Here is a 20,555-nt window from a genome sequence, read left to right as displayed (position 1 = left end):
CCCTCTGTGACAGGTACAATCTCCTGCCAGCTCCACTTCTGCTGATCTATGTAGCTGAAGGTAGAATCAGGAACAGTTTGCTGCTGGAATTGAGGTTCACTGTGCTCCTGCTTTGAGTCATAAAATACTACACCTTAAGCGCTATCCACTTTGATCCGGCCTTTGAGACATACAATATACAGTTCGCAAGTAATCATCTCTGAAGTTTTGGAATTAAACTGCAAATTTTACATACTTTGTTTCAAAGTTTTCTACCCAGCTTCTCCTGATATGTTCTGTGAAGTGAACCTTTCACAGGGTCACTCAAGAAAGTAAAGCTGAGGTTACTTAGTGGACCGAAAAATTTGGCTGTAAAATCTTCAACCCCCTCAGAGCTCTTGTTTTGTTTTCACTGGCACCTGTGCACATAGATTTAAACTTTAAAAGCCCTGTTAATTTCCCTACTAATAGCTGTTAGCCCATTAGAGTTGGCAACCTGCCTCTCCCCAGGGTGTTGCTCGCAGGCAAACTGAAATGTTTGGGTTAAATGCAGATGTCATTGGTTTGGGGGCGGCTTCCTGATATGCTGTCACTTTCAATGCATTTAGTGTCTGACTGCTCCCAAATCTACCCCCAAAAAGGAGTTAACATCCAGACCACAGTGACTAGGTACTCGGGCAAATACCAAAGAAAATCAGTGCAGCTTTGTATGGAGGAGGTCACGCCTGACTAATTTAGTTCAGTCTTACGAGGTAACCTTTAGTGTAGTGAGGTGGAACAGAACTAAAGAATGTTGTCTGTAGAGACTTCATGAATATATTTGCTGATGTTATGAGCAATAGTTTATTAATGAAAATAAGTTTGCCTGGATTTAGAGAAATACAGAATCATACAGTCATACAGGAGCCATTTGGCTCATAATTGGGACTTGCTCTTTGAGAGAGTTTTCCAGTTTGCCCTACTGGCTTTGTGCAGGGAAGTCCTGTCTCACAAGTATGAAGCACAGTGAATTTAGCAGCAGAGTAGAATCATAACAGCCAAATCATACAGTGGCAATTTAACTATTGAGGTAAACAGTAAATGCATGTGAATATTTTACCATTGCAATTCCAAAGTAATGAACTTGTGTGTAAAACTTCTGTCCTTTTTACTTTACATCAGAAAAGGAACATACCAAGGATAGATAATCTTAGGATCAATAATTTTTTTCCTAAACATCATGTTGTTCCTTCTACTTTGGTCCCAACATCCTTCTGCACAGTTTTCCTATTTTCAAGCTTCCATTCAATGCATCTTGAGCTTCCAAATGTATTCCAATTTTTAGTGAAATTACTGACTAAATCATTTCTCATGGCTTCCTCTCTCCCTCTCATTAACTGTGACTTTTCTCAATTCAGTCTCTGTGCAGCCAGATTCATTTATATACTGCATTGAGAAACATGGTCTAAACCATGCATTTCCTCATCTGTGTAGATAATGTGTGTTTTATAAAATGCCTGCATTATTTATCTATTTATATGCATTTCTTTCCTTCTCTAGTCTGACCTTTCCAACACACCTCTGAATTGTAACAGCATATGCTAATTATTTCAGAATGCTGGTTCTGCATCAGTGTTCACTGAAATACTCTGATGCAAACTCTGACAACTAATCTGGAAATCTTCCTTCTGGCTATTGGTCCACGACATTATCATCTGCGATAAACATAGAATGAGGCTGTCGGAAAATTTCTAACAGCAGAAGTGTCTTACAATACAATAGTTTGAAACATGCCAACAAAATGAGCACAGACACATGAGGTTTCAGAATATCACCATAGAAGCTGGATTCTGCACCATAGCTTTGTGTATCATCTTATTATCGTTTGTGATGATTATAATCATGGGTTACAACCAGAAATAAGAATGGGGTTTTGGTGTAACTCTGTGCTGCTGCGGTTTCCTTACTCATGGTTGTACGATGATTGGTTTCAACACAAAGGAAACAAACATTGCTATGAAGTGTGTTCTCCTGCAAATCTACAGTTGTTATTTAACCATTAAAAGATGACCTGACCAGACCATAAAATCCAATCAGAGCTAACTCATTTAAGGTTCATGATATTAAAGCATAATAACTGGTTTCTTCACAGCATTTATTTCAGCTGAATTTTTAATGTGTTCTGTCTCATTAGAAATTCCATTAACTATTTTATATGAGAGTTCCCAATGATCACTTGCCTGGATGGCAGTGACAATAATCAGGAAGCTCAGTATCATTCATGACAAAGTAATCAGCTTGATTGGCATTTCTTCTACAGGCCCAAACAACCATCACTGATATAGCCTGGGTAAAATGCCCTGTCTATGCAAAGCATCCCAGTAACTCATAAGATCTAGATCAATACGTCTGTGGAGAATTATGCAGCAATGGAGCTGAGGTTACATTAGCTATATTACAATAGAATAAAGGTTTCGGCTCAAGTATCTGAAAGCCCAATTTTGATGCCTACAGTCCCAAGTTCAGTCTGCACCCCCTGGTTTCATTCAGCGTCAAACATTATTATCTTTTTCCCTTTACTTTTCCACTTAGCAACACTTTACACTTACTCCTTCCATAATTCCAGTCTTTATCAACTTTTCTCTAGATTTTATTGCAGTTATTTAAATGTCTTACCAGACTCATCCTCCCTCCTCTTCTTCCCCTGCAATTTAGGTAGTCTGTGAATTAAATCAGCTGGAATTTTATTTCTAAATTCATATCAGTTAGAAATCTTGGAAATGGTAAGGTGTCCTTTACTTGTCCTTGGCACTTTCTGTCCACTTCAACACTTCATATTCAGCAAATCATTTATCCAATGACAAGTTTTACCTAGGATACCCATTGCTGTAACATGGTGTCACAGTGTTCCATGGTAAATTAACTGGAAATCGAGTGCTCTACATTGAAGAGTTTCATAATGTTCATCACATCTTCAAAATATCAATAAGACAGGGAAGCAATATCCCTCTTTTGAAAACACATTACTATTTACCTTTTGATCAATTCCATTATGTTGCAAATTATTGACATAAACTTCTAGATCTACAATTACCCAAGCTTATTTTGTTCCCCCTTTTTGATTTGTTTTAAATACAGAAGAAGCTCCATTTTATTCCTGAATTCCACCTTTCTCCCATGCCTCTGATCAGCATTAGCACCATAGGTTGTGCCATAATTTTGTGTATATGCAATTTGTTAAGGGAAGGTATTAATTTTTAGCTTTTTGACTCTTAGATGTCAAGCAACTTAAAACCTACAAGTTAAAAGTTACAACTGCATTTTAATTATTTTTTCCTGGAATTAATATGGTCATTTAGCAATTAAAAATAAATAAATGCCCATTAAAACTTCTAGTTTATGTAACAGCCTGATTGATTAACTAATATCGCCTAAGGAAACCTAGCCTGCCTTATTTGTTTAATGATTTCTTGAGTTGTTTTTCATTGAGTTCAATCTTAATGCTCTATGAGGTAGTGTAGCAAGCTGCTCAGTAGTACAACAATGAACCTAGCTTCAACTGTGTCTTCCACACTCTAGAAACAGGATGCAAACTATATCTAGTCATCCTCAGTCACATCTTTAAAGATCTAATTTCTTCATTAATAACACTTCTATTGTTAAGATACTGTGAACATTTCTTCCTGTAGTTCATTGGTCCATAATTATTTATAGTTCACATTTGTACATACTTGTGAGGGTTCTCAAATTCTTCAGTGGTTTCTCCTCACCTTTTTTCCTTCAGGATTTGGCTAATTTGCTTCTCACACTAATTTTATGCGCATTTTTGACTACAAGGCCATTTAAGCTCTTACTTGTTTTCCTTTATTTTTCAAGTTCCATTAATTTGCAGCACAACGAAATTGATCAAACGGCAAATAGTACCCAATGTGTTTTCAAAAGAGGGATATTGCTTCCCTGTCTTATTGATAACACAGAGAGGGTCAGCATTTATTACCCATCCCTACAGGAGGAGATGGTGAGTCACTTACAACTGAATGACTTGCTAGGCTGCTTCAGAGGGCAAATAAGATGGGTCTGAAGTCACATTTTGCCCAGACCAGTTAGGACAGCAGATTTCTTTCCCTGAAGGATATCAGCAAACCATACAAATTTTTTACACCAATCCAGTGCCACAGTGTCACACGAGGAGCAAGATCACAGAGAACCCAAATGCAGAACCCCAGTACAAGACTGGAGTTGGGATGCTTCCTCAGAACCGAACGCAGGCAGCTACCAGAAGGAATCTTGCTTCAGAGCTCTGAGACAGAGTCCCAACACAGAAACAGGATTTTCAAGGAGAAATAGCAAAACCAGGACTGCACTAGAGTTGACAGCTCTAAGCAGCCAGGAGACCAAGGATACTCTGAGGGAGACCAATACTCTAGCAACCAGTGGTAGTGAAACCAGGGTTCTAATACTAGTCTCCTGATGGAACTCAGGTGTGTGTTATTATGCAATTAGTAGTGCAAGGAAATCACGTGCTGCACAACAAGGCACCATCAATGGAGCCGACTCGAGGGCCAGCACTCGGAAACATGACATCCAGTGGTTTTGTGGTCAATGTCCCTAATGATTGGCTGTGCTTTTTCTTAAAATCCAGATAATTAACCGAACTTAACTGTCATGGCTCCCTTAGTGAGATTTGAACTCAGATCATTGGATTGGTAGTCCAAGTCTTTGGATGATCAGTCTGGTAATTTAACTGCTGTATCACCACTATAGCCTGAGTGATACCACTTCATCTCCTAAAACTGTATCTGTCTTCATATACAGGGTATTCTGCAAGATAGTTACTCTATTCTCAAATGAGCCTTCCTTGAGTTCTCCCTCTCACTGCGACCTCACTCCTCCAGCAGCACAATCACACCCCATTCCAATTACTTCTCACTCCCCAGATGAAGGCTTGTTAAAGTTGTGTACCTGAGCATTAATTTGCAGCAGTGGCTTATCCTACATAATATTAGACATGGACAGACATACAGGCATACAGCACAGAAACAGACTCTTAACCCAATGAGTCTGTGCTAATCCCCATCTAAACTAAACCTACACCAATCCCATTTTAATCCCATATTCCCACCAACTCCCCCTGTATTGTACCACTCACCTGCATACTGCAGGCCAATCTACGGTTGCCAGTTAACCGACCAACCCACATGTCTTTGAGATGGGGGAGAAAACTAGAGCACCTGGGGGAAACCCACAAGGAGAATGTACAAACTCCATACAGGCAGCACTGGAGGTCAGGACTGAACCTAGATCACTGGAACTGTGAGGCATGTTGACTAGCTGTGCCAGTGTGCCATTAATGTTAATTGTATTATGATTTTGATAGGCAAGTCCATAACTTAAATTAATGACCCAAGTATCAAAACATACAGCATGCTAGCTCACCAAAGTTGCAGGCATATCTATGGAAAATAATGCACATTGATCAAAAACTATGTAACATGGTAATACAATGAATGGGTTGAGTTGAAAGATTTAAAAAGAGACTTAAGATCAATGGTTTTCTGACTAAAATAGGAAAGCAGTTTTCAAAAAAATTAAAACAGGAATTTAAGGTCAGAATAGCCATATGTAAGTCTTTCGCAATGTTGCTGGTCTCTAATAGACAGGTCTGAGCATCCATTTTATGTTTGCATCATGTTGGCATGCAAGCCCTGGTCCTAACCAATAGATCCAGAGCAAAGCCAACCTTAGTGAAGACTGGCATCAAACAAGCCTCCATCATTGCCCCAATACTCAGCCTTTCTCACCACAATGTGGTACCCCACCTCGAACTTCACAGTGCAGCAGACCTAATCTACGGGACCAATGGGAATATTTTCAAGTCAGGTTGCCTGCACTCCAGAACTATGTCACCCCCAAAGTGCAGTACACAGGTGATGTTTGCATTTGCAGGCATTCGAAGGCTGAACTTCAAGTCATTGTTAACAAATTGACTAAAACATATGAATGGAAGGACCGATGGAAGGATGGACATTACTCTCAACATCAGCAGAACAAAGGTCCTCCACTGACCTGCCCTGCTGTATAATACCACCCTCCAACAATAAATCTCCACAACAGGACCCGAGATATTGTGTCCACTCTTACATCGAAAGAGCCACCATTCAATGAAGGCAGATGTCATTTTAAAATAAATATTCTCTCTTTTGAATGTCTGCAACCATATCCTACTGAGCCAGAAAAGGTTGCAGGTAGCCATGTATTTATCTATGTTGTAGAACAATGAAATATCAAATTACCAGACTGGATTTATCCAATCAGCAGGATCAGAATTAAATATCCAACTATTTGATTAGATAGTTCAGGAATCTAAAATGCCAGCAGGTTCAAGCTGTTGAATCATTTAAATATTGTTCCCGTTCCTCTTAAAGCTTTGACATTTATTGATTAGGTTCTTTTAGTGTAAAAATCCAGACCTACTGTAGGAATTGGAATCCTTTTAACTATACTATCAACTATATCAAATGGGAGTTCTTTTTTTTTACAATATTGCACGTTACATCGCGTCGGCAATTTAAAGATATATATTTACAACAAGCAAACACTGAAGTCCTAGTCATTTGGTTTAATATATCAATTCATCGTTCTATCAATAGTACATTCCCAACACCTCGTCAACCGTCTCTTCTCTGGCAGCTGCTGACTGACAACCTGTGTATTTTCGGTGTTTATTTCAAATCTTCTTTAATTGCCGAGAGTGGGACATTATTCGTATCAAATAGTGGATGGCATTTCTCCCACATTTGTACTTAACTCTTTCCTTATGATCTAAATGTTTAAAAATAAATTCTAATTCGCATTCATTTAAACAATCAGATCCCTGGTAAGATTAATCGCAAATTTGAACATGATACGCCATGCAGCCGTATTTCCTAGCACATACCTTCAATTAAAGTCTTCTCTGATATATGTATATTTCTGCATCTGTTCTGCCAACATCCCGTGAAGAAAAACATATCTGTGCGCGGACCTTCACTGTTCTGTCGTTGGGTGTGACTGAAGTTACTAACCGTGCAGAAGAGACACAAGTTTCCAAAATCCCCTTTGTATTCATTTTTTAAAAATGCCTTGTGTGAGAATACTGTGATGCAGATTATAATGTTCCGGTATTCAAACCTCTCTTCCCTTCACAGTAATAAGTTGCATCCTGTTACCCTCATTTCTGGTGTTAATTCGTTTATTCACATAACCCTAAACATACATTTAAACGATTGCGCTCTGGTCCCGAAGGGAACTGATTTTCGATATCATTATGAACACAAACTCACGAGCGAGTCAATAAGGATCGTATTTTCGATGGATTGAAATGAGAAACATCCATGATGTGAATGCGTGTGAGCAAAATTACAGGCTTATTATTGAGACACAGGAGACTACAGATGCTGGAATCTGGAGTAAAGTTCACTTTGCCTCCACAGACACTGCTTGACCCGCTGAGTTCTTCCAACAGTTTATCTTTTGCTCAGGCTTACTGTTTGGTTTGGTCCTGGGAAATGAATCTGCTTGTGACCAACACCTAGATAGAACGGTGGCTCTGTCGGAATGATGCTCCGCATCTTAAGGCAATTTAAAAAAAAAGTAAAAAGAAAACGAGCGGTTCCCGAACGAGAGTAAATATCCGAGAGAGCTATATACCATGTCGCCTCTCACTGTTGCTTCCGCTTCACATCCAATGAAGGCGCACATAATGTCACAACATCGGTAATCCTCACTAATACATTTTGAAAGGAATTCTATCGTCGCTAGGCTGGGAGTGTGATGGGTTGGTGAACCAACCCCACATGCCACTCTGCGCATTTGAGAAATTAGATTTCTCGGTGTAAATGTTAATACAGGTTGCAAGGCAAGGATACTTACCTGGCCCACAAAATCATACTCTAGTTCTTCGGCAATAGCTCTCGCCACCTCGGGTCCTCCGACCACCTCCACTGCCCATTCATTAACGTACTGTCTGTCTGCATTGGCCGTGTCCGGAATAGAGCACATCACAAGCACCAGGAGAGCTGCAAATCTCAGCCAAGGACATGCCCCTTTCATTCTTGGTTCGATCCCGTAAAACAAGGGGCTTGGAGAGATAGAGCGCCGCAGAATGGTGACAAACACTGCGGGGACCCAGGCAGGTCGTGGAGTAACTGGGATGGCGGTGAACTGCGTTTCCAATGAGCTGGATGCTGTCAGGCGAAATGAAAGCGGTACCTCCGAGCATGAAAACAGTGTCTACGCACCAAATGCTACGCAAGGCATCGTCCTGACGTCAAATCGCTGTACCTTCTATAACAATATCGATCAAATGTTCCCAAGGGGGAATTGTTAAAAGCGGTCTGAGGCGAGTGCTGTAACACATCACTAACGGGAACTGTCCACTGCTGAAATCTCACAGCTCGGCAGCCGTCATACCCCGGCAGGGAACAGTTGGCTGCACCCACATCACACAGAAAATACCATTTAGACCCTGCTTAGTCACTGTAAGAAATCTAGTCCCCAACTAATTTCGGGAAGATGTGCCTTTGGAAGTAAGTACGGTGCAAGTAAAAATGCTGTAAGAATAGAATCGTAAGAGAAAGATCGTTTCTGGGACACAGTTGGGTTTTCTTTTGCTGTTTCTGCTCTGGCAGAAGAGCAAGCAGCGTGTGCAGCTCTTCATCTGCCCGGAATGGCTGTATAGGGATCGAAACTGGCTTATACCCTTCCCATAAATTGGATATCGTTGCCCGCCGTATGACTGGAATGAGCACAGTGCCCAATGTTAACGTTGCATTTTGTTTTACTAAACAGCAGAGGGGTAGAGTTTGAATGGATAACAAAGAGTCGTCTGAGGCTCGTTTTCGTTTGGAATGTCTGCGCAGATTAAGAAATGTAATGGTGAGCAGGGATTCAGGAAACAGCGGGCGCTGGTATCTGCAGCAACAAGCAGTCTGCTGGAGGAGAAACTCAGCGGGTCATCGATAATTCCTTCTCCCTCCCTCCCCAGATGCTGCTCGACCCGCTGAGTTCCTCCTCCAGCAGAGCGCTTGTTGTAATAGTGAGCACTTCGTTTGGTGACTCCGTTTGATACAATTATGGCCAGCTGCGTACAAGTTTCATGAATTTAACCATTCGTGGCCTTTTCTTGTGAGAGATCGAAAATCGCAGTGAATTGGTACTGAACAGAATATATTATACCTTTCAGAAGTTTATTTCCAAGGTTGTAACTTAGACCAGATGCCAATGCAATACCAATCACAGTTACATCATTTCTTCAGATCCATACATCCTTGGGGGGAAATAGGTCTGCGGCCGTAAAGTTTAACCCGGCTTTTTATTTAGTTATAAATTGAATTTGCACCCATTCGGACTATATCTAAAGCGTGTCTTAGAAAGATAAACGATAGAGTAAAATGTTAATAAACATATCTAACCACACTTTTTAAAAATGCATAAGGTGATTTTGTTTAACAAGCAGGTTACCTGATCTATAATATTGTTCTGATTGAAAGTACTTTTAGCATTTTCCCTCCCAAAAAAAAGTTTCTGAGCAGATTGGATTTCCATTGTCATTGTTTTCTTCGGAAATGTATTAAAGATGTCCATTGGTGGTTAAATAACGTTTAATTCAAACGAATCATATGTCCAAGTGACTTACATAAAATCTCAAATCATTGTTTTATCAAACAGCTGAGTAAGATTTAATATATCTCACTACCTTATTACAAGACTGCTCTTTTTAATCTAACATTTGATCCTACAAAGCCAAACAGGCAACACCTTCCTAAATGGATATAACCGCCTGAGGCACCATAGGAAATGAACCTTGATCCATTCCACTTGTTCCATAAATTGCAATACATAATTTGAAATAAAAACAGAAACTTCTGGAGACACTCAGCACTTCAGGCAGCATCTGTAGAGAGAGAATCATAGTTAACCAGTCAGGTTGAAGACGTTTCTTCAAATTTGCAATACATTAGTTCCCTCGAGATGTTTTAAAGATATCCTTCTAACATTTGAGTTCCCTGAGTTCATTGGCTTTGACTGAGCTCAGAGGCTTACATCAAATTACCTGCATTTCATTTCTGTAAAGTGTAAAATCCAGTTTTTTGAACCCACTTCGGTAAATGATATAATAAACAATGGTTTAAACAGAGAAATAACCTTGTGGTTCTCTTTTACACTCCATCAATCCAAGTCTCTCCAACCTCTCTTTATAGCTAATACTCTCTAATCCAGGCAGCATCCTGATGAACCTCCTCTGCACCCTCACATTTTACCAATTCATGTCCAGAGATCTAAACTTGCAGGACAAAAACAAGCTGAACTAGGGTTGTAAGGCTCAGCATAGTAGTAGGACCCTGTGAGTTCTAATCATGTCCGGTGAATAAGCTAAATCATGACTGTTCATGCAATGGATGAAGCAATCTTTGGTTGACAGAAAGATATGCTCCCAATTTTACCATCTGTCAAAGTTGTCAAGTTTTTTAAATGCTTCTGAATGTTCTTCACAATAAAGAACATTCACAAATATTAAAAGTCAATGAACAATCAGAAAAACATAAGAATGATTATAAATAAAAAAACTAAATGGCAGTAAATAATTAAAAGACTTTTAAACATTAAAAGCCCGAGAACAAACACAGAGCAGCAAAGCTAAAAATGTTTCTTATCTTTTTTGCAGCTGTAAAATCTCCAGTTAAATGAATAGCTGCAGGAGTGCTGGGAAATCCAGCACCTTCATGTTCTGTCGCTGAAGTCCATGCTAAATCCAGCCATCAAAGCACATCAGCAAGTTCACAACATTCACATTCGTGGATGAAAATCAGATTATCAGATTGGAGAAAAGCTGATTTTGAAACATTTAAAATGGAATTCAATAGATTGCAGCAAAGAATATATTCTGCTAAAAGGAAAGAGAACACTAAAGCTTCACAGGACTCCAACCATTATGGGAAAAAAAGCAGAAGAGAATAATTGAGGACAAGGAAGAAGGCATAGATTATGTGTTAAATGAGCTAATCAAACTCAAAGAGGATAAAACCCCTGGTCTGGATGGATTGCTCCCATTCATTTTAAAATATTCTGACAAATAGGTAGCTGAGGAATTATTACACGTGATTAAAAATTCATTAGAACCAGGTGCACTGCCAGAAAACTGACAGACAGCTCAAGTAATACCTATATTTAAGAAGGGGGATAGAAGCTGTTCAGGGACCAGTCAATTAACAACAGTGGTAGGAAATATAATGGAATCCATATCAGAGGAGAACATGAAAGTGATCCAGCATCAACCTTTTGTCAGGTACAGTACTTGGAGTACTGTATCCAGTTTTGGTCTCCAGGCTATAAAAAGGATATAGGGGCACTAGAGAGTGTGCAGATAATGGCAGATGCAAGTGTAGATATATCAGGAAAGAGTGAAGAGATTGAGTACTTTTCGTCTTGGGAAAAGGAGGCTGACAGGTGACCTTTCAGAGGCCTCTAAAATAGGACATAGAAGAACATAGAAAAACCACAGCACAATTCAGGACCTTCGGCCCACAAAACTGTGCTGAACATGTCCCTACCCTAGAAATTACTAGGTTTACTCATAGCCCTCTATTTTACTCAGCTCCATGTACCTATCTAACAGTCTCTTGAAAGACCCTATCATATCCACCTCCACCACTGTTTCCGGCAGCCCATTCCATGCACTCACCAATCTCTGAGTAAAAAACTTACCCCTGACATCTCCTCTATATCTACTCCCCAGCACCTTAAACCTATGTCCTCTTGTGGCCACCAATTCAGCCCTGGGGAAAAGCCTCTGACTATCTACCCGATCAATACCTCTCATTATCTTATATATCTCTATCAGGTCCCCCTCATCCTCCATCTCTCCAAGGAGAAAAGGCCGAGTTCCCTTAACCTGCTTTCATAAGGCAGGCTCCTCATTCCAGGCAGCATCCTTGCAAATCTCCTCTGCACCCTCTCTATGGCTTCTACATCTTTCCTGTAGTGATGCGACCAGAACTGAGCACAGTACTCCAAGTGGGGTCTGACCAGGGAACTATATAGCTGCAACAATACCTCACTAAGTTTAATTCCCCAATTGATGAAAGACAATACACCATATGCCTTCTTAACCACAGAGTCAACCTGCGCAGCCGCTTTGAGCGTCCTATGGACTCGGACCCCAAGATCCCTCTGATCCTCCACACTGCCAAAAGTCCTACCATTAATACTATATTCTGCCAACATATTTGATCTACCGAAATGAACCACTTCACACTTATCTGGGTTGAACTGCATCTGCCACTTCTCAGCCCAACTCTGCATCTTATCTCTGTCCCTCTGTAACCTCCGACAGCCCTCCAAACTATCCACAGCACCCCCAACCTTCATGTCATCCGCAAACTTACTCACCCACCCCTCCACTTCCTCATCCAGGTCGTTTATAAAAATCACAATGATGAAATATTTCACTGTGCGGGCAGAGAAAGGGCTTCCATTTGTGGGGAGGAGCATAACCAGAGGCCATCAATGTAACAGAGTCACCAAGAAATCCAAAGTGAACTTAGCGGGAACTTCTTCAAGAGTGATGAGAATGCGGAACTCACTGCCAAAGGGAATGATAAGAACATAAGAAATAGGAGCAGGAGGAGGCCATCTGGCCCATCGAGCCTGCTCCACCATTCAATGAGATCATGGCTGATCTGGCCGTGGACTCAAATCCACCTACCTGCCTTTTCCCCATAACCCTTACTTCCCCTACTGTGCAAAAATCTATCTAACTGTGCCTTAAATATATTTAATGAGGTAGCCTCCACTGCTTTCCTGGGCAGAGAATTCCACAGATTCACTACTCTCTGGGAACAGCAGTTCCTCCTCATTTCCATCCTAAATCTACTCCCCCGAATCTTGAGGCTATGTCCCCTAGTTCCAGTCTCACCTACCAGTGGAAACAACTTTCCTGCCTCTATGTTATCTATCCATTTCATAATTTTATATGTTTCTATATGATCCCCTCTGATTCTTCTGAATTCCGGTGAGTATAGTCCCAGATGACTCAATCTCTCCTCATAGGCTAACCCCCTCATCTCTGGAATCAACCTGGTGAACCTCGTCTGCACCGCCTCCAAAGCCAGTACATCTTTCCTCAAGTAAGGAGACCAGAACTGCATGTAGTACTCCAGTACTTCAACATGATTGAATCATATTGTATGGATACATTTAAGGAGAGGCTGGACAAGCAAGTGAGAAAGTAAGGAATAATGAGTTACGCTGATAGATTTAGCTGTGGAAAGACAGGCATGGACTGGCTGTGCTGGATGGACTTTTACATTGCAATATTTCCTATTCAAATCAGGTTTTCAAACCAGAACTATTTAGCATCAAACTTCTGCTATGTTCAAAAGGTATGACTCTCTGAGTACAAATTATCACACTGCTACTCCAGTCCTCATTTACAAGTGAGGATTTTGTACGGCTAGTTGAGCTGAGGTTAACTAAGTCTTGACCTGATATGAAGCTTTATTTTCTTTTTATGGCATTCTGTGCTAATTAATTATATTTGAACTTGCTGGGTTTCTACACCAGGTCAGATTAGGGAGAGGTGGTAATTTTCTGTTAGAGTAATTTTTCTGGTGACAATTCATAAATTGCCCAGTGAAAAGAATAGGTTCAAGAACAGCTACTTCCCGTCAACGATTCAGTTGACTTTGTTTTTTTTTGTTCTGATTGTGTTTTCTTGTAAAAATTGTGTATAATTGATGTTTTTCTTGTGAATGCTGCTTATATGATGCTCTGTGCCTGTGATGCTGCTGCAAGTAAGTTTTTCAGTGCACCTGTGCACAGATGTACTTGTGCAAATGACAATAAACCCAACTTTGACTTTTGACTTTGACTTTATATCAAATCCAATAACACATCAAAATATTCAAATCAGGTTTTCAAGCCAGAATTATTTAGCATCAAACTTCTGTTATGCTCATCTCAATGTGGTTAAATCCATATTACATTTCTTTACCTGATAAGGGAGATAATGTTCATAAGAGTTGTCGTTAGATCAAAATATAAGTTCATTACAATTTTGTATTCATTATTTCTTTAGTTACCTTTGGTGGTACAATGAGTGTGATAGGATAGTGGTTATGTTACTGGACAGGCATTCTAAAGCTCTGAACTAATAATCAGGCATCAGATTCAGGTGTAGCAAAGTTACATCCAGACCTAACGACTCTGTAAGGTCATCCCTAATTGATTGTGTTAAAAACAGGAATAACATAAACTAGTCAAGCTTGATATAATCACAGAATTGGCCTAGCAGAGAGACCTCTTCATCAGCAGGGCAGCCAGCATCCATGAAAAGAAGAGTTCCGATGAAGGGTCTTCAACCTGAAAAGTTTACTGTGTCTCTTTACACAGACCTGTTGAGTGTTCCAGCATTTATAAGAAAACAGAAACAGAGTTATGTCTCAGGTTGAAGACACCTTTTCTGTCCCTCTTTGGTCAGAAACGTTAACTTTATTTCTTTCTCCACAGATGCTGCCCAATCTGCTGAGTGTTGTCAACATTTTCTTTTTTTACATAGAACATAGAACAGCATAGCACAGGAACAGGCCCTTCAGCCCACAATGTTGTACTGAACTAATTAAGATAATGACACCTAATCCCTTCTGCCTGCACATGATCCATATCCCTCCATTGTCTGTATATTTATGTGCCTATCTAAGAGCCTCTTAAACGCTTCTATCATATCTGCCTCTGCTACCACCCATGGCAGCGCATTCCAGGCACCCACAACTCTCTGTGTAAAAAAACCTGCCCCGCACATCTCTTTTGAACTCCCCCCCCCCCACCACCTTAAATGCATGCCCTCGAGTAGTAGACATTTCGATCCTGGGAAAAAAATATTCTCAGATTTCCTGTATCTGTAGTTTTTTGACTTCCATTCATCACCATCCCAATCAGGACAATCAGGACTTCAGCATTGTCTCCAGGCTCCTTCGAGTTTCATGGCTTCACCTCATTGAAGCAGATTGAAAAATAGATGTTCTAACCTGTTCCTATGAGGTCAAAGATGGACAAGGATACCTCTTTCTAATGACTATCATTTACTGCCTTCCCTCATATGATGAATGCTGGATATTGTTTGGAAGAAGCAAGATCATTTAAGGACTGCAATGCTCAGCACCAGGTGTGGCTCAGTGATATTTCTGCTGGTGGAGATTGTCTGAAGGTCAGAATGAAAATCAGGTTTACTATCACTGACATAGATGATGTGAAACATGTTGTTTTGCGGCAGCAGTACAGTGCAAAGACATAAAATTACCATAAATTACAAAAATTAACAATTAGTGCAAAAAAAGGGAAATACTAAGAAGTGTTCATGGATTCATAGACCATTCAGAAGTCTGATGGCGGAGGGGAAGAGGCTGTTCTGAGGTTCTTCAGGCTCCTGTACAGGAGCCCTTCAGGTTCCTGTACCTCCTCCCTGATGGTAGTAATGAGAAGAGGGCATGTCCCAGATGGTGAGGGTCCTTAGTGATGGATGCCATCTTTTTGAGGCACCATGTCCTTGATGGTGGAGATGGTTGTGTCCAAGATTGAGCTGGCTGAGTCTACAACCCTCTGCAGACTCTTGTGATCCTGTGCATTGGAGCCTCCATACCAGGCGGTGATGCAACCAGTCAGAATGCTCTCCACCGTACATTTATAGAAATTTGTAAGAGTCTTTGGTGACATACCGAATCTCCTCAGACTCCTAACAAAGTAGAGCTACTGGTGTGCCTTTTTCATGACTGCATCAATGTGCTGGTCTCAGGGTAGATCCTCTGAGATGTTAACACCCAGGAACTTGAATCTGCTTACCCCACTGTTGACCCCTTAATGAGAACTGGTGTGTGTTCTCCTGATTTCACCTTCCTGGTCCACAATCAATTCCTTAGACTTGCTGATGTTGAGTGCGAGGTTGTTGTTGCTACATCACTCAACCAGCCAACCTATCTCACTCCTGTATGCCTCCTCATCGCCATCTGAGATTCTACCAACAACAGTGCTGTCATCAGTGAATTTATAGATGGTGTTTGAGCTGTGCCTAGCCACACAGTCATGAGTGTAGAGAGAGTAGAGCACTGGGCTGAGCACGCATCCTTGAGGTTGCCCTGTGTTGATTGTCAGTGAGGAGGAGATGTTACTACCGATCCACACTGACTGTGGTCTTTGCTGTTCGGTAGGTTTGTGGCAGGTGGTAAACAAATCAACTCAAAATAAAAAAGTACTTCTCCTCATGGCAGCATTGACAATTGAAAATCTTGCTGAGAAATTTCAGATAGCCATGGACAGCTATTGTTGAACAGCTTCTCCCAAGCCCACAATCACCACAACCCAGAAAATATGGGACAACAAGGAATCTTTAGATCACCTATCCACAGGACATCCTGATGTGAACATATATCATTCCTACAATGTAATTTAATCAACATTACAGATCTCTTAACTAACAATATCTTTCCCATATTGACAGAAAGGGCTCCAATTGAGAAATCATCATAACTTTCTCAAAGACTATTAAATATGGGCAATAAACAGTAGCTTTGGTAGTTCAGTCTACATCCCAATAATGAATAATAAAAAATAAACATCAAGAGTTAATGAGTGCACTCAATGTTGGTTTTTCCCCCTCTCCAAATGAATTGAATTTTCAGCATATTGAATCTGGCTTATATTGATTCCTGTCAGAAGATTAGGAAACCCTGAAGCCCTTTATTTATGAATTGTCAAAGCCTTACATTGCACACTGGCAATTTTGTACTTGGAAAGTAAATTTATGAACAATAATTCTTAAATTACAACAGTGAGCAGACACAGAAGAAACATGTATATTACTGTTTATATTACAATTATACAATTATAGGGGTATTATTGAGAGTGTCCTGACCAGCTGCATCTCTGCCTGGTACAGTTACTGTAACATCTCTGACCATAAGTCTTTGCAGAGAATTGCGAGCACAGCTGGAAAGATCATTGGAATACCTCTTCCCTCCATTCTGGATATCTACAACACATGATGCACATGCAAGGTCTGCAGAATCATAGATGACCCTTCTCATTCCTCACACGGCTTATTTGTCCCACTGCTGTCTGGCAAGCGGTACCGGAGCATCCGGGTGAGAATTACTAGCCTGTACAACAGTTTCTTCCCCCAGGCTGTCAGACTGATGATTACCCTGGAGACAGTTTCAGACAAATGCCGTGTCAAAAGCCCTGGTTTGCACAATAAGAACTTTGGCTGCTGCTGAACATATTTATACAATTAGTGTAACGCACTGAGTTCTGTATTTTCTTCATCTAACTTGGTTTTACACTAACTCTGCACTAATTCTATTCTGTATATACCATCTTTTGCACTATTTGTATTTGCACAATTTTTTTGTCTGTGTTTATTGTACATCCTCTGTTCTATGTATGTCCTCTGTTGTGTGAGTCTGGGGGAAATGACATTTCATTCCTCCATGTGTTTTTATAGCATATGCGTGAATGACAATAAAGTAACTTGAACTTGAACTTAATTTCTCATGTGCTTTAGGTTCCTTTTATGCCATAGACCATTTGGTGCCACGCAATTTACTCCCAAATTGGTCACTTTAGTAAGTCTGAAAATGTAAAGCCCTGACATGCTTTCTCAATGCCCAAAACCCAGTGCTGGAAGGAAGTTACACAAATTCAATTAAATATTGAAGTAAACAAACTGCAGGTGCTGAAAATCTGAAACAAAAGCAAAATATGTCAGGAACAGCAGGACAGACAGTGTTTATGTAGAGAGAAACAGAACCTACATTTCAGGTCATGAAGAGTGAAGGGCTGCCTGACTCGATGTGTCTTTTTTTGACATTTTGGTACTTCCTGTATTTGTTTCTGCTATGCATTAGTATGTTATCATGTTTGAAGCCTCTCTTCCTGTGAAGAACCAGCATAAAAAATATCTTCATTTAAAATTCCTCTCTCCACTATCTCAACAAAAATTTATTTGAAAATAAATAGGTTATCATTGCTGTTGGGCAGTCAAAGAAGAATTTCAAATGATATACTGAAAACATGCTGCATTTTCTGGAGGCTAAGAAACATATAAATCATTTTATAGTACTAGACTGTCTATTTCAGATCGAATGGATGTCAACATTGTGTGACTGCTGGCAGAAAACATCCTCATAAAATAGATTTGGATATGGAGGATCGAAAGAGGCTACAGAGGGTTGTAGACTCAGCCAGCTTCATCAAGGGCACAACCCTCCTCACCATCAAGGACACCTTCTGGAGGCAGTGCCTCAAGAAGGCAGCATCCATCATTAAGGACCCTCATCATCTGGGACATGCCCTCTTCATGTTACTACCATCGGGGAGTAAGTACAGGAGCCTGAAGACCCACACTCAATAATTCAGGAACAGCTTCTTCCCCCCCGCCATTAGATTTCTGAATGGTCTATGAACCCAGGAACACTATCTCGTTGTTCCTCTTTTGCACTATTTATTTATTTTTGTAACATATAGTAATTTTTATGTCTTGCACTGAACTGCTGCCGCAAAGCAACAAATTTCATGACATGTGTCAGTAATAATAAACCTGATTCTGATTCTGAGAACAGGTAATGCATTATTAAATATCCAACTATTTTAAGTATATGGTAGTGCACAGCATTTTCCCACAATAAAAAAATTTAATTCCTTCGATAATTGCAGCAGTATAAAATATTAATTGGTGACTCCCAAATTTTGAAACAATGATGGTGTAACATAGTTAAGGTCTTTCAGTTCCCCTTATGCTGTGGACCATTTGGCAGAGCAGGCAATTTGATCCCAAGTGTCATCTGGAAAGTCAAAATGAAGAGTGCCCACCTTTGGGGTGCCTTTAAGCTGACCCTGTTTCATTGCTCAGCAGAAATTATACAACCTCAACTAAACTTCAGCCTGTTACAAGCACTGAGGCAATACTTACTGTGAAGAACTGGCATAAGAAAATTATTTTTTATGATATTCAAAACAGTTCATGGAGGTTGAGCTTTATTCTGTCTGCTCTGCAGTCTTTATGACTTCAGCTGTGCAGATGGAGGGAAGTACTAAGAAAAAAAATGTTAAAATGCAAGACACCTATAAAAAAACAAATTTTGCACTATACCTTCACATTTTTTATGATAAATAAAACACTGTTCCTGCTGCTGATGTAAGCATAAAACTGTTTTTAGCTCAGTAGCCATAGAGACCATGTTACTAACCCATAATGAGCTCATAGGCAGGAAAGAAGGAATGGCAATACTTACATTTGAATACATGAGTCAGAGACAACCAGCAATGAATATGCTGCAAAAATTTTGACCTCAAATTGATGCACATATATGGACAAATGTTTAACAAAGATAGTGTAACCACCATGTCCTTAGATCGAATCAGTAACAGGGAATTTTCATTTTAAATTGAAACATAATGTCAAGAAATAAAGTTGTTAAAGTTATTTTCTATAGGTTCTAAAAGAAACACTTCTGTGATTTTTTTTGTTTCCATTACCATTGTTAATGAACTTCTTATGCTTTATGTTCCTTCTTTGCAATGGACCATTGAATGCCAGGCAATTAGCTCCCAAACTGCTCACATTGCAAGTCTGAGATAAGATAAGATAAGAGGTAAGATATCTTTATTAGTCACATGTACATTGAAACACACAGTGAAATGCATCTTTTGCATAGTGCTCTGGGGGCAGCCCGCTAGTGTCGCCACACTTCCGGTGCCAACATAGCACACCCACAACTTCCTAACCTGTATGTCTTTGGAATGTGGGAGGAAACCAGAGCACCCAGAAGAAACCCACGCAGACACGGGGAGAACGTACAAACTCCTTACAGACAGCAGCAGGAATTGAACCTGGGTCACTGGCGCTGTAATAGCATTATGCTAACCGCTATACTACCGTGCCTGCTAAAGGAGAGTGTACAGCCCTGACACATTTTCAGTTTTCTTCATGCCCCAACTCCCACTGCTAAGAGAAAATAAAAAACCTTGGCTAAATATTAGCCTGTTACAAAGCACAAGATAACTGTTGCTGTGAAGAACTGGCGCAGGAATTTTTTTCATATGTGCAACAAATATGCACATTTGAATAAGCCACAGAAAGCTTCCTGTCCTCAGTGAATTAGACATTAAAGCTGGTTTATGACAGACATTTGCATAAAGATCTTATGAGATTTGACTGATTTACAGCAGGCAACTTGGTGAAGGCAATATTTTATTAATGTCTGCATTACAACCTTTGTTTATTTAGACGCTTGAATATCTCATTCACATGTCTTATTTCAGCTGACTTCTATCAAAAGTATTAGTTTATTCCTCAAGACAAGCATCATGAACAGCTAACAAAATGGTCTCCTGGCTGAACTATTGGCAAATATGTCATAAATCATCTCACCTCATACCTATCAATATTCATGGTTTCTGTATTTTCTTCATGTCCAGTTACATGGAGAGAGGCTTGTACACACTTGTGGATGGATGTTTACCATATTTCATGAAATAGCTATCAAATGGACCACTTTGATGTGAAT

General features: G+C 40.1%; 1 protein-coding gene across 1 annotated transcript in view; it reads right to left on the bottom strand.

Annotated features, from left to right (window-relative positions):
• The window catches only part of pcsk1 (proprotein convertase subtilisin/kexin type 1), a 46,214-nt gene extending 37,796 nt beyond the window's left edge, over window positions 1-8,418 (bottom strand). The window contains exon 1 of the mRNA XM_052019818.1: window positions 7,870-8,418. Within this exon, the coding sequence (XP_051875778.1) occupies window positions 7,870-8,049 (180 nt within the window). The 5' untranslated portion in view covers window positions 8,050-8,418. The remainder of the gene's footprint in view (window positions 1-7,869) is intronic.
• Window positions 8,419-20,555: the final 12,137 nt, after the last annotated feature.

The sequence above is a fragment of the Pristis pectinata genome, chromosome 7 (assembly GCF_009764475.1).
Source record: "Pristis pectinata isolate sPriPec2 chromosome 7, sPriPec2.1.pri, whole genome shotgun sequence".
In the NCBI taxonomy this organism is placed as follows: domain Eukaryota; kingdom Metazoa; phylum Chordata; class Chondrichthyes; order Rhinopristiformes; family Pristidae; genus Pristis; species Pristis pectinata.
The sequence above is the reverse complement of the archived record's forward strand: the minus strand, read 5'-3'. Positions and strand labels throughout refer to the sequence as shown.